Raw genomic sequence first — 15,957 nt, forward strand, 5'->3', positions numbered from 1 at the left:
TAATTTAATTCTAATACCATAAAGCGGTTCTTAGAAAACATTATACTTTAGCCTTATCGGAGTAATTTAAAACGTGGACTAATAAAAAGCCAAAAACAAAAAACTTAGTTGCCGTATCGGAGTATCGATTAGAGTATATATATACTTTAGCCGTATCAGAATATAATTTAGTCGTATTCGGCATGTATTGATCTTTTTTTATAAAACAAAAAAAAATTAATTGTGTGATATATTTTCGATACGCGTATCGAAACATATCAGTATTGATATCGAATACGCGTCGGACACGATTCTTCACTATTTTTAAAATATCAGGGCTTCACTGTTGATCAATGTGTAATTCAAATCCTATCCATCTTATGTTTGTTCTGGCCTAGGTAGTTAGAGTTAGTTGGTTACAACTATGGATTGGTTAAACTAGTTTGTTACAAGTTAGTTAAGCAATCTAGTTAGTTATGAACCATAGTTAGTTTAGATTTGATTTTTTGCAAATCCTATAAATGTTAAGAGTCTTAGCATATTGTATATACTTCTCATTTTTCATCAATAAAGCTTTTTACTTTTTCCTAAACTTCCTTTAGATTCCATTGAACTTGTTCAAGTTCAAACTTCATCTTCTTCATCAAGATTGCTTGCAGAGCAAGTAATCTCTGCAACATTGTTCATTTTCTGTTTCTGCACCATCAAATTGGTATCACGAGCCTTTTGGTTCATTGTGTAGCATCACAAGATTCAGGTTCTTGGGTGATAATTGTCAGGTTCTAGTTATGGCAAGTGGCAATGGTGGATTACCCAACAATCTTCCAATTCTTGACGGCAAGAATTGGGATAGGTGGCAGAAACAGATGAAATCCTTATTTGGATTTCAAGATACACTAGAAGCAGTTGTAAATGGTGTTCAAGCATTGCCTGCAAATGCTAATCAAGAAGCCAGGAATGCACACAAAGATATGAAGAAGAAGGATTGCAAGGCACTGTATGCAATTCAAGCAGCTGTGGACACAGCAAATTTTGACAGAATCTCTCATGTTGACACAGCCAAAGAAGCATGGGATATTCTGGTCAAGTATTATGATGGTGGGGAGAAAGTGAAGGCTGTAAAGTTACAATCATTGAGAAGGCAGTATGAGTTACTGCAGATGGAGAAGAGTGATTCCATTGGATCTTATGCTGCAAAGGTTCAATCTTTAGTTCACACAATGAAACATTGTGGTGAACAAATCACAGACAAGATGATTGTAGAGAAGGTAATGAGGACTTTAACTCCAAATTTTGATCATGTGATTGTTGCCATTCAAGAGATTGGTAATCTGGCAGAGTTGAAGTTAGAAGATCTAGTTGGCTCTTTGGAGGCTCATGAATTGATGATCAATGAAAGGAAGGGTGTACAAGATTCTGTGCAAGCTCTTCAAGCACAATCATCAAAGAAGCATGGTGCTAACAAAGGTAAGAATCAAGATAAGTCCAAGAATTTTTCACAAAAGCATGGAAAGTTCAAGAAAGGAGGAGGAAAATCAAATACACAGAAAAAGGACAAAAGTCATATTCAATGCTATAATTGTGAAAAATGGGGGCATTATGCATCTGATTGTAGATCAAAGAAGGTGCAAGATAATGATGATGAAGCTAACTTTGTACAAGACAAAGAAGATAAAGGAGCTGTAACCTTTATGGCAGCTATATCTGATGAACTGTGTGAAACCAGTGGAGCATATGCTGCTAGGGTTAACTGTGTCAGTGGAGCATGGTTCTTGGATACAGGTTGTTCAAATCATATGACAGGTCATAGAGATTGGCTTATCAGGTTTGATCAATCCAAGAAAAGCACAGTAAGACTAGCTGATAATAGTTCTATTCAGGCCATGGGAACAGGTGACATGGTAATCAAAAGAAGTAATGGAGATTCTGCAGTGATTGAAGAAGTCTTGTATGTGCCAGGTATGGGATGTAACTTGCTTAGTGTTGGTCAACTAATTGAAAAAGGTTTTTCAGTTATCATCAAGGATGAATATTTTGAGTTGTTTGATTCTGCAAATGTGTTAGTGTTAAGAACACCTCTAGCTAAGAACAGGACATTCAAAACTATGATTAACACTACAGCAGTTGAATGCATGAAAGTTGTGACTGATGAGATGCAAAGTTGGATTTGGCACCTAAGGTTTGGTCACTTAAACTTTAGGTATCTCACTCAGCTAGTTAGCAAAGGGATGGTTACAGGCTTGCCAAGAATTGAAACACCAGACAAGTTATGTGATGGCTGCTTGATTGGCAAGCAATCTAGAAATACATTCAACAAATCACTACCAATGAGATCTTCAAGTGTGCTGGGAGTTGTCCATTCAGATGTATGTGGACCTTTTGATGTAAATTCTCTTGGTGGAAACAGGTACTTTCTGACCTTTGTAGATGAATATAGCAGAAAAATTTGGTTGTAATTGCTAAAAACAAAGGATGAAGCATTTGAGATTTTCAAAAACTTCAAAGTACTTGTTGAAAAACAAAGTGGCAAAAGCATAAAAATTCTTAGGACTGATGGTGGAGGAGAGTACAATTCTAAGAATTTTGAGTCCTTTTGCACTAGTCATGGGATAGAACATGAAATCACTGCACCATACACTCCTCAGCATAATGGACTGGCAGAAAGGAGGAATAGAACTATACTAGACATGACAAGGTGTATGGTCAAACACAAAGGATTGCCTAAGTCATTTTGGGGAGAGGCAGTGAATACTGCAGTATATGTGTTGAACAGGTGTCCAACAAAGAAATTGAAAGATAAAGTGCCTGAGGAGATATGGACTGGTAAGAAGCCTAGTGTGAGTCACTTTAAAGTGTTTGGTGCTCTATGTCATAAGCATGTACCTGAGGCAAAGAGAAACAAGTTGGATGATAGGAGTGAACCTATGATCCTAGTGGGTTATCATGTGACTGGTGCTTATAAATTGTACAATCCAACTTCAAAGAAGATGATATATAGCAGAGATGTTATAGTGGATGAAGCTAAGAGCTGGGATTGGATAGCTGGTAGTAGTACTAGCAGACCACAGTTAAGCCAAATTTCTGATGATGAAACTGATGCAGTAGAGTCAAGTGATGAAATTGAAGAAACTGAAGCACCAGTAGTGGCTAATCAAGACAACAATGTCATCATAGATAATGAAATTGATGAAGCTACAGACAACAACAATGGCACCAGGAAATCAAATAGAACAAAGAAAGTACCTCCAAGAATACAAGACTGTATAACTGCAAATGACAATGAAGTAGATGAGGATGGTGATCTAGTACACTTTGCACTACTAGCAGGAGCAGAACCTATAAACTACCTTGAAGCTATGAGTAACTTGAAATGGAAGCAAGCCATGGAAGAAGAGTTGTGTGCCATTGAGAAGAATCAGACATGGCAATTGGTTAAACTTCCAACAGGTAAGAAAGCTATAGCAGTCAAGTGGGTGTTTAAATTGAAGCTCAATCCTGATGGTTCAGTAGCAAAACATAAAGCAAGGCTAGTTGCTAGAGGTTTTTTGCAAAGAGAAGGTTTAGATTACTCAGAGGTTTTTTCACCTGTGGCAAGGATTGAGACTGTAAGGTTGGTTGTAGCTATAGCAAATGCAAACAGCTGGCCTATGTATCACTTGGATGTGAAATCTGCTTTTCTAAATGGTCCATTAGAAGAAGTGGTTTTTGTGACTCAACCACCTGGTTTTATGATTACAGGTAAAGAAAACATGGTATATAGGCTGAAGAAAGCTCTGTATGGATTGAAGCAAGCTCCCAGAGCTTGGAACAAGAGAATCGATGGGTTTCTTGTGAAGCAAGGTTTTAGTAAGTGCAAGTCAGAATATGGTGTTTATGTGCAAAAATCAACATCAAGCATCATCCTTATATGCTTGTATGTTGATGATTTGTTGGTTACAGGTAGTGACTTGGCTGAGATTAAGAAATTCAAGTCTGACATGATGAATGAATTTGAGATGACAGACTTGGGAACAATTTCCTACTTCTTAGGTATTGAATTTTTGAATACTTCAAAAGGCTTAATGTTGCATCAAAGGAAGTATGCTGGTGAGATTTTGAAGAGATTCAACATGACAGATTGCACACCTGCTATAACACCAATGGAGACAAATCTCAAATTGGAGAAGAATGTAGATGAAGATGCAGTTGATCCTACATTGTTCAAACAAATTATTGGTTCTCTAAGGTACCTATGCAATAGCAGGCCTGACATATGCTTTGCAGTGGGACTGATTAGTAGATTCATGGAAGATCCTAGACAGTCACACATGAAAGCTGCTACTAGGGTGTTGAAGTACATTGCTGGCACACAGGATTTTGGAATACTCTTTCCAAAGACAGCTAAGAATGAAATACTAGAAATAGTGTGCTATTCAGATGCTGACTGGTGTGGTGACAAGACAGATAGAAGAAGCACTACAGGTTATTTTTTCAAGTTTTTGAAAGCTCCAGTTGCTTGGTGTTCTAAGAAGCAACCAGTTGTGGCACTCTCTTCTTGTGAAGCTGAGTATATAGCAGGTGCTTATGCTGCTTGTCAAGCTGTGTGGATTGACTTAGTTCTCAGAGACTTGCAAATTGATGTGAAGAAACCAATCACACTGCAAATTGACAATCAATCTGCAATCAATTTGGCAAAGAATCCAGTGCTACATGGCAGAAGCAAACACATTGAAGCTAGGTTTCACTTCTTAAGGGAGCAGGTGAATCAAAATCTCATTGAAGTTGTCCATTGTGCTACTGGTTCACAGGTTGCAGATGCCATGACTAAGAGTTTGAAGATTGACAGATTTCTCAACTTGAGAAATGCACTTGGAGTGTTCCAACTTAGGCCTTGATAGTGTTTGAATTAAGGGAGCATGTTGATCAATGTGTAATTCAAATCCTATCCATCTTATGTTTGTTCTGGCCTAGGTAGTTAGAGTTAGTTGGTTACAACTATGGATTGGTTAAACTAGTTTGTTACAAGTTAGTTAAGCAATCTAGTTAGTTATGAACCATAGTTAGTTTAGATTTGATTTTTTGCAAATCCTATAAATGCTAAGAGTCTTAGCATATTGTATATACTTCTCATTTTTCATCAATAAAGCTTTTTACTTTTTCCTAAACTTCCTTTAGATTCCATTGAACTTGTTCAAGTTCAAACTTCATCTTCTTCATCAAGATTGCTTGCAGAGCAAGTAATCTCTGCAACATTGTTCATTTTCTGTTTCTGCACCATCATTCACAAGTTACATGTGATGAGGAATGTATTAAAGGTATTCACTTATTGCGTTTGAACTATATTTTATCTTTGGGTTTAACTACATATTTGGTTCATTACGTTTATTTTAAGTTTTAATTTGGTTCATTATATTTAAAAAGTATCAATTTGATCCCTTATATTTTTACTATTTGCATTAGTTATTCTTTTTTGTCAGTTTTGTTACATGTGGCAGAGATATAAAGTAAGAATATATCAATTAAGTTGGACAAATTAACTATTGCGCTGAACTTTAAAAATCCTTTATTTAATGTGTTTATGATATACTCGTTTTTTGTTTTCACCACAGGTTTAATTTGGTTCGGGGTCAGTTCTGACACCAAGTAGTTATAGTCCCCTCCCAATCGCAGTTGTGGGGATCAAACCGAGGTCCTCCCTACCAAGTTCAGCGTCAATCACGACTGAACCAATTAACGATTGGTAGTTTATGATATACTCAGAAATCTTACTTCAAATTTAATTATAAATTATTTTATTTTTAACTTAATACAAAAAAAATTCTCAATGCACATTAGTTTAGTATAAAATATTCCATCAATTAGTAGTATGTGGCTCTCAAATGATATCCTAAATTAGTAAAAAATGAATTTCTTGGTCAACTGATCCACATCTCTCTCTAATGCACTCCTTCAAAATAGCACAAAATCAACAAGACTACCACAAAAAATATGAAAGATGCCACGTGGCATGCTTAAAGTTGAATGGAGTAACTACAATTGGTGCAATTTCTATGGAAAACTTTTGCTATATATATAGTTAAATCTCAACATTAATCTTCATCTTCAATCTTCAATACAATACAATTAATTCTTATAATCTTCAATTCATTCTGTTAATTTATTACATATTCAAAGAAAATGGACTCTAACAGCGCAAGCTTCAATGCTGGACAGGCCAAGGGCCAAACAGAGGTTTCTCTACTCTTTTTTCATTCACTTTCTATGATCTCAAATATAAGAAATAAATATTCTTATTTGATTGTTTTGAATATAATTAAAATATTTTATAGTGATTCTCATAGTTAATTCTATTGGTTCTAATGATGTTGAGAACTCTGAATTTTGTTCTCTTCCTAGCATTGCATGAAGTTTATCTGTTCTGACTAATTTTTAAAATTAAGTTTGTAAGACGACAAACGAATTTAGTTGTTTACTCTCTTGCGAGAGCAGCTATTTTTTGAACTAGTCACAGATTCTTTGATATTGTACTTTCTTGTATTGAACATTTCTTAATTAAGTGAGTTAAGATTGTTTGTTTAAAAAGAAAATTAATTTAATTATTTTTACAATGTTGTCATTTCCTAAAATTCATTTTATTTAATTTAAATTGTATTTTTTAAATTACTTTTTTTATTTTCATAAAACAAATTTTGAAAAACATTTTGAGAATACACTTATGTTTTATGAGATTGAGAAAAATAGTTGTATTAATTAAATTTCTTAATAAATAAGAAGTTTTTTTTTTCCGATGAGAAATTAGAAGATATTTAATTTTTTTTTATAATAGAAGATATTTAATTTGGAGAAGGATATATAAATATATATATATATATATATATATATATATATATATATATATATATATATATATTAATTATTATTGATGTATTCAATATTATATATAATAACATATTGATCACATGTATTTTTGTGTGTTTATAATAGGAAAAGGCTAGCAATATGATGGACAAGGCAAGCAATGCTGCTCAGAGTGCCAAAGAATCAGTACAAGAGGTTGCAAATTTTAATTTAATTAATTGTCAAAATTAATATATTGTATAAATCTAAGACTATTGTTTATATATTTTTTTTATTATTACGTGTAGACTGGTCAGCAGATGCAAGCAAAGGCTCAAGGAGCTGTTGATGCTGTGAAGGATTCAACAAACAAGAGCTAATTATGTTTGATGGATCATGCATCTATTAATTAACTTTCAATTATTGATTTTCAAAATTGTTTGAAAGGGCATATATTATATGTTAAAATATGCTCTCTTTTTGTTTGGTAATAGTTTTTCTTTTTTGAGATTTTTTATGTGTGAAACACACATAAGAAATACACATTTTCAATCCTCTAGAACTATGTGATGTTGTTTTCACTTAATAATTCATTAATAAATGAAATTTATCTTCAATATTTAATTGTACTCTTTTATATAATTTTATGTTACTTGGGACAAATTCTCCTCATGTGACAATTTTTTTTTTTAATTTTTTGCCTTTTTCCTGGGCTTGTGATAAAATGTTTGAGAGTCACAATTGGGCCTCCTATCGAATGAGGAAATATGTTCGACAATATATGTCGCGATTTAGTTTTGCCACCCTATTCGTTTTCTCGCGTGACCTATAAAATTACTAAAATATCATAACAATTTTTTTTTCATAACGTTCGCTACTTGATAACATTTTTCAAAAAATATCTCATTTTTATAACGCTTCTTAAATAGAGGAAAGGTAAAATGAAAAAAGCGGCTTACGAAAAAAAAAAAAAAACGTAGGGCACACGAGAAATTAGTAGGATGGCAAAAGTAAATCTCATATATCTCACATTTTTTGTTAGGTTTTTTTACAAATTAAAGAGAATCAAAGTGTATACAAGTTGAGAGTGTTTGATAATGTACTTATTTTTTATGAGATTAAAAAGACTGATAATATTTCACTAATTATTTAATAAGTATAAGTTTGTTATTTTAGAATACCTATTAAAGTAGTACTTAGGGAGATCGATATTATAAGAATACCTATTAATTATATTTAGATGATTAGGTCTCATCTTCATTAATTCTTTCTCTGGCTCATCTTCGTTCTTTCTCTGGAGATTTCTTTTTGGTTGAAATATGTAGCATTTTATCTTGAATGTCATTCAGTTTAAAAAAAAAAACACTTGAATGTAAAACTACTAATAATTAAATACTTTTTTTTTTCACTAGGATAAAACATAATAATTCTTCATCGTAGCTTACTTATCTTCTAGCCGAACTTTGAAATACGTACCAAACTCTATTCTTCTGAGAATAGGATGGTTAACAAAAAGAAAATAAAAACAAATAAATTTTTTATCAGAATTTACTTATATTCTATCTAAATTTTGAACTATAAGTCATATTTTTCTAAGAATCTGGTGGTTAACAAAAAAAATGTAAATTCAATATATATATATAAAAAAAAAAAAACCAAACCCACGACACCTTAAGCCCAAATAACCTAGACCAACTTCGGAAATTTTCAGCCCATATATTGGACAGAAATCCATGTGTTATAAATACGGATCAAACTAATTTAATCTATATTGTTTAATATAAAATCAATGGAATTTCAAATTAAATTTTACCTTTTTACATTTTGGCCTGATAGATAGCACTTTAATTTTGGTATTAAATTTTTTTCATAGAAGAGGCGTGTTTGCAATTTTAATACATTAAGAGATTATAGAGAGGCAACTTATCTTTTTACATTTTGGCTTAATAGCACTTTAATTTTGGTATTCAAAAATTTCATAAAAGAGGCGTTATAAATGTGTTTACAATTTCAATACATTAAGAGATTATATAGACAACTTCTCACACATTTAAGAATCAATCATGAAGTATTTAATGTTAAGGCAAATGGTCATTAGTGATTGGCAAGACAAGACCTTAATTATATAGCCAAGCACAAGCTTATAAATCAGTTACAACAATCAAACTAACTCACTAACAAGATAACATGGGCCTTAAGTAACTCACACACGCGCCAAGCACACAAGCTCTAGGCCTAACCATGAGCATTACACATACAATGATTAACACTTATCTAACATTTAATGTATTGATGTTAATAAGTTCAAAACTTGTATCGATCGTTAGTTGGTCCAGTGATAATTGACGCTGAATTTGGTAGGAATGACCACAAATCGATCCCCGCAATTGCGATCAGGACGAGACTGAAACCACTTGATGCTAAAACTGACCACCGAACCAAATTAAGCGGTCCAGTGAGGCGAAAAATAAAAAAATTGTATCTACATATTACCATTGAAATTGAAAAAATAAACTACAATTTTATCATGGCATGACATTGGCTTGATGCAAATGATGGGTCATTTGGTTCTCACCTTAGCCAAAGGAAAAGCCATTGAAGAAAAGAGAAAAGGACACGAGACTGGATGCCAACAGAGATAGAAAATAAGATTGCTGCAATCTTGCCTCCTCACTCAGATAACGGAAGCGATACTCTGTCTGGTGCAGGTGGGAATTGCACTTCGTTCTCGGTGGCTAATATGTATTACAAGTTAAGAGGTTTTGACAAGCGGCAGACCCGATTTGGAGTAAACTATGGAAGCTTCAAGTATCTGAAAGGGTAAGATGCTTTGTGTGGCGCATGAAATGGGATAGATTGCTCACTAATTCCATGAAACATAGGATGGGACTGTCAAGTGCTGCTTGCAATTACTGTGGATTGGCTAATGAAACAATATTACATGCATTAAGAGATTGCTCATTAGTTAATCAATTTTGGCAGCAAGTAGTACCTTATGAGATTAGAGGTGTGTTCTTCATGAGTAATATTCAAGTATGGGTGAATATTAATATTAATTGCATAGCAAAAATTAGTTCAGAAGGAAGATGGTGTAATTTTTGGGCACTAGCATGTTCATGTTTTTGGACATGGAGAAACAAAGAGTTGCATGAAAACAACTTTGTCAGGCCAAGTAATATGATATACCATGTTAACAAGCTAGGGGAAACATACAGGAATGCTATGAGTGCCATGGAAAAGGTGGGCCAACGTGACAAAGTCTTATCCCATATCCAATGGCAACAACCAGTAGAAAATTATGTGAAATTAAATACGGATGGCTCTTGTAAAGAAGGTAAAAGAGCGGGTTGCGGTGGAGTTATTAGAGGAAATCAAGGTGAATGGTTGGGTGGGTTTGCTAAAGGAGTTGGTCAATGTAGTGCATTTGTTGCGGAGCTTTGGGGAGTCTTGGAAGGTTTGTTGCTAGCAAAGAGGTTGGGGTTCTCAACTGTGGAGTTAAGCATTGATTCAAAGGCGGTGGTTCATGTTGTTATATCAGGGAGAACACAAGGTGCTGATGGATATGCTATAGTAAAGAAGATTCGTCGTCTTTTGAAGATGGATTGGAATGTTAAAATTTTACATGAGTATCGTGAGGCAAACAAATGTGCGGATGCTTTAGCAAATATAGGATGCAATCTTGACCATGAAGTGATATTTTACGAAGCTTGTCCAATGGAGATTGGATATATTTTGTTAGCTGATCAATTAGGGATTTCTACACCTAGATTGATTGTTGCTTAGTTTTTTTTTTTTTCTCTTTTTTGGGCTTTCGCCCTCTTTTGTATCAAAAAAAAAAAAGAGATTATATAGACAACTTCTCACACATTTAAGAATCAATCGTGAAGTATTTAATGTTAAGGCAAATGGTCATTAGTGATTGGCAAGACAAGACCTTAATTATATAGCCAAGCACAAGCTTATAAATCAGTTACAACAATCAAACTAACTCACTAACAAGATAACATGGGCCTTAAGTAACTCACACACGCGCCAAGCACACAAGCTCTAGGCCTAACCATGAGCATTACACATACAATGATTAACACTTATCTAACATTTAATGTATTGATATTAATAAGTTCAAAACTTGTATCGATCGTTAGTTGGTCCAGTGATAATTGACGCTGAATTTGGTAGGAATGACCACAAATCGATCCCCGCAATTGCGATCAGGACGAGACTGAAACCACTTGATGCTAAAACTGACCACCGAACCAAATTAAGCGGTCCAGTGAGGCGAAAAATAAAAAAATTGTATCTACATATTACCATTGAAAAAATAAACTACAATTTTATCATGGCATGACATTGGCTTGATGCAAATGATGGGTCATTGGTTCTCACCTTAGCCAAAGGAAAAGCCATTGAAGAAAAGAGAAAAGGACACGGGACCAAACCATATGTTTATTGCTCAATACATGCGTGAATTAAAGTGACTACATGTAAAAAAAGCACTTAATAAAAGTGTTTTGTAAAGTAAATTAAAGGAAGAAAGGAGGTTTTTTAATGTGCTTTTGCAAGAAGGCATGCGTGTGTGAACTTTATCTTTAGAATCCAATTTTGGCTCAACATTTTCTAATTCATTATTCATAACAAAATTCTCATGGCTAATTAAACCTTATCCTTTTTGTTGTTTCTATAGACAAAGAAACCTATAATTAACAAACATATATATGACAAAGCAATTAATATGTTCTTTTGTTCCCTCCAATGTTAGAAAATCTAGTGGTTAGAAAAATGTCTCGTGAGCTTGGTAATTTTGACAACCACATCAAAATTTCAATTTTTCCAAAAGGTGTTATTAATTTCTGACATACTTCACTGAATAAGGTTGTCGTTTGTGACATTCTTATTTTAAAATTTCAGAAGGTACATAAACATTATGAAGTTGAGTGTGTAGAGTAGCATATTTTGAAAGTGATTCATCAATAGGGGCACTTTTTTTCTCTCCTTCAAAAAAATTAGAATAAGACCCGGAAATGAAATGGGAAGAAATATTTGATTTGTAAGAAATGAAAAAAAAAAATACTAGTTCTATCCTTTGAAACTTCTAATGTTGGAAGAAATATAACATTTATTGTCCGACGGTATTTCGAATACGATTATCTCTCGTGCTATTGTTTCTTATTTTCTCCGTTGAGAGAATTATCCACATTGGACTTAAGAGCAACCATACAACTAACTTAAACTACATATCATTGTGACTTTCATTCAATTCTTCATTGTGACACACAACATTTTAACTCAAACTACATATCATAATAAGTAGTAACAAAAAAAAAACTACATATCATAATAAGTAGTAACAAAAAAAAAACTACATATCATAATAAGTAGTAACTATTCAAGAAAGGCAAACGGATTGAATTGAATGAGACTTAATTATCAAAAGAACATACTACAATGTCCTCTTATCTACAAATATATCATTGAAATTATTTATACTCATTACATAAAAGTAGGTGAAGTTGGCCAAGGGAGAGAAGAAAATAATTGTTTTCTGTTTTATTTAATGGAGAAAATCATTGTTTCCTTTAGTAGTACGAAGTTAAAAATATATGATGGACCAAACTGAATTATAGTGTAGGAAGTGCTCAGCCTAGCACAGGTATAAAATTATGGTGTTTGGAATCTTTTGAAGAAGTTAAAACATCACACTCTCACAAAATGGGACACAAGAGGTTGGGAAAATTTGTAAAAAAAAAAAAAGAGGTAGGAAAAAATATAAGAAGAAAAACAGAAAAGATGTTTCCTCAATCAACATTTTATCTTATTTTGAAGGAAACATTTTATCTTATCATGTTTGCTCCATATTTTGCTTTTTGGAAGATAAGGGTAAAAAGTGACAACTAATTAAGGCAATCCACCACAATTTTGAATTATCACCAACAAAAAAAAAATAAAAATCAAATTATGAATTTATTTTATACAAAGAATGGTATTGATATCTTTTGTATCACTTTTATGATGTTTTAACATTGTTATAAAACCTTAACTATCATGATTTATGTAAGATGTTGCATGCTTGCTTTCCAACTTGATATGTATTTAAGCATTAAGTTAATTATACTAATCTCTTTATGTAAATCTTGTTTGGTATGAATCTGTTATGCTACTATATAAGCATTATTATCACATGGTATGTTTCAAGATAATATTAGTACTACAATGCTTTAATCAATAAAGTTATACTCAAATAACATTGATATGTTACATCATCAATTGCTTCATTGATCAAATATTATTGACATGCTATTTACAAATGACTGTTGTACTATCTATTTTTGTCTTTCTGCAATTTAAAATAAGTTGTCGAAGAAACATTTTTGTACTGAATGCGTACTTAAATAAATTCTGCTTAATTTATAATTAGTGTGTAAATGCTACAATTTCTTTATTGAATATGCTATCGCAAAGTGTGACTTAATAAATTAACAGCGTAACATTACGATTCGTGCGAATGCACGGGTCTATTACTAGTATTTTAAATATGTCTTGCAATTAAAAAGGTCATTTAAAAATACATATAATTAGCTTAACAACAATAGCTAGATAGCATGTTATAGTGATGTGGATCGTTATTGCTGAAATTTTCATGGACCTGGATTGGGTGCAGTCAGTTAGATCATGATCATTTGATCAAAATCAGACAATTAATATTTTAGTATCAAAATTATTATATTTAAAAAATCAGGGTTATAATAAATTCTGAACTGTCTGATTTTGATCAGATCATGACTGCAGCTTGACTGCACCAAAACCAAATTCACTTAATCCATTTCCAATTTTCATACATATAGGAACATAGATTTTGGCCATTCTACATTCTTTCTATTCCAATGCTATAGTACTTAAATAGCTATAGTGTGCTACTACGGCATAGCATTTCTCAAAAGAGGCTATAAAACTTATCCAATCTCAATATGCCACGTATATCCTATTTGATACAAAACAAGATATGCCACGTATTAAATCCAAATGACATCTCATACATTGGTAGCTTTTCAAGGATTGTTTTGTTTTTGTGTCCTTCACAATAAAAAAGACAAATGAAGGGTTACCTTAAAATTTCATCAAAGGATATGGTCCCTTTAATTAATTTGTGGTTGAGGTGATGTAAGGAATGAACAATATATATATAGTCTAGCTGTTATCTCTTCTATAGCTCCTTAAATTTTATATTTTATAAATAAGTTTAGGCTTAATTAATAAAATGGTCTCTTAAAGACATTTTTGGTTTCAGATTGGTCCCTTAAAGAAAAAAAGGTCCAAATAGGTCCCTTAAAGAAAAAAAAGTCCGAATAGGTCCCTTAAAGACATCTCCGTTAATCAGTTTGGTCCCTAAAAAGAGATCTAAATAGGACCAAACTGATTAACGGATATGTCTTTAAGGGACCTATTCGGACATTTTTTTCTTTAAGGGACCTATTTAGACCTTTTTTTCTTTAAGGGACTAATATGAAACCAAAAATGTCTTTAAGGGACCATTTTATTAATTAAGCCATAAGTTTATAATATTTAATCGTAATGTTCTTTTTCTCTTGTTGTTTTTTTTTTCTTCTATTAATTTAATTGGGTTCCTTAATTTCCTTGCATGCTTCCTATAATGATCCCATGGTTTTATTTCTAATTTTTGTTGCTAATTAATAGTATTAAATTTAGAGTGAAGTCTAACTCTTGGGTTAATCTTTGAGAACAAAATATAAATTTTCATCTCTAACAAAAAATAAAATTAATAAATAAATATATTTAGTCATTTTATCACTGTTGGTCAATGTTAATATGACATTATACATGTCATAATTAATAACTTTGATCATCATATATTATATTGAAGGATATACGGAATAAAGTGATTTGTAAAACAAAATATATAAGGTGGAAATTTAGTTCCTATAATATATTTTAAATCTCTAACACCTACATGATCCATCTTAAAAGATATATATCATATCAATGTATATATGATTCAAAGCAATCTAGCATATTTTGGTCCACTTGAACAACCTAAGACCTATTCCATTAGAAATCATTTATCTACCCTAGTTGTCTCCATATAAATACCTTACTTGTAAAAGGGTTAAACTCTATAGAGGCACAACCTTATGTAAGAACTTGACTCTTCCATTGTGTTCAAACTTGTACTACCATATATAATCGTTACTAGATGTTCTCAACCCCTTTGGTGAATTTTTCCATCGTGTGGATATCAAACCTTGTAACTTAGGAATAAATACAAAGATTCATGAAATTCTACTACCAATTAAGATTAATAAATCACTATAAATCTCTATATATAACTATGCAACTATTTACATCATTGAATATAATTTTGGCTTAATTGCAATTTTGGTCCCTCTATTATCATTAATTTGTAGAATTGGTCCCTCTATTTTAAAATTTAACCGTTTTGGTCCTTCCAACACATATTTTGTCTAAAATTAAAATATAGTGATGTAACATGTTTTAAATTAACTTTACGAAAGATTTTTCTTATAATTTCATAAATATTGATATTTTCTCATCATCAGATCATATGTCACGTCGTTTAAACATATCACATCGTCAATTTATAGTTAAAAATTATAATAGAGGGATCAAAATTGTCATATTCTAAAATAGGGGGAACAATTCTGCAAAATGATAAAATAGAAGGACCAAAACTGCAATTAAGAGAGTAATACACATATTGAACTATATATGTAGTCAATAATGTAAACACTTCTATAAATTTTTAAGAGAGGAATGCTAGTGTCACACTCAGTATCACACTCTTTTTAACACACTACCAAATTAACCTCGTTTGATTTTTTTTTTGTTAACAAAGCTAAAGAAGACAAGAAAAAAGAAAGGACAAGAAGAAAAATTAGTCTCTCAGGAATAAGGTTCTGATTGCATCATTTCTAAGTAGTTCGCGAACGCCTTCCGGAGAATAGTCATGGCTAAAGAAGTCAACATCTGAGGAGTTTCCGAGTTTTGCAAAGAAGTCCACGCTTTAGTTACCATCTCTAAGAGAAATATTATGTTGGGATATGATACTTAACTTGATGTCCTTTTATGAAGTTGATACATTGTAAGAATCTCAATAGTAGATAAATTCGTCAATGCCCATGTTTATGG

At 32.3% G+C, this 15,957-nt stretch overlaps 1 protein-coding gene across 1 annotated transcript; it reads left to right on the forward strand.

Moving 5' to 3' along the window:
* The first annotated feature begins 6,074 nt into the window (after positions 1–6,074).
* On the forward strand, positions 6,075–7,346 carry LOC123911459 (late embryogenesis abundant protein 2-like). Its single transcript, XM_045962874.1, has 3 exons — positions 6,075–6,189; positions 6,943–7,011; positions 7,104–7,346. The coding sequence occupies exons 1-3, from the start codon at positions 6,136–6,138 to the stop codon at positions 7,173–7,175; spliced, it is 195 nt and encodes a 64-aa protein (XP_045818830.1). The 5' UTR covers positions 6,075–6,135; the 3' UTR covers positions 7,176–7,346.
* Positions 7,347–15,957: the final 8,611 nt, after the last annotated feature.

Source organism: Trifolium pratense, linkage group LG2, assembly GCF_020283565.1.
Source record: "Trifolium pratense cultivar HEN17-A07 linkage group LG2, ARS_RC_1.1, whole genome shotgun sequence".
In the NCBI taxonomy this organism is placed as follows: domain Eukaryota; kingdom Viridiplantae; phylum Streptophyta; class Magnoliopsida; order Fabales; family Fabaceae; genus Trifolium; species Trifolium pratense.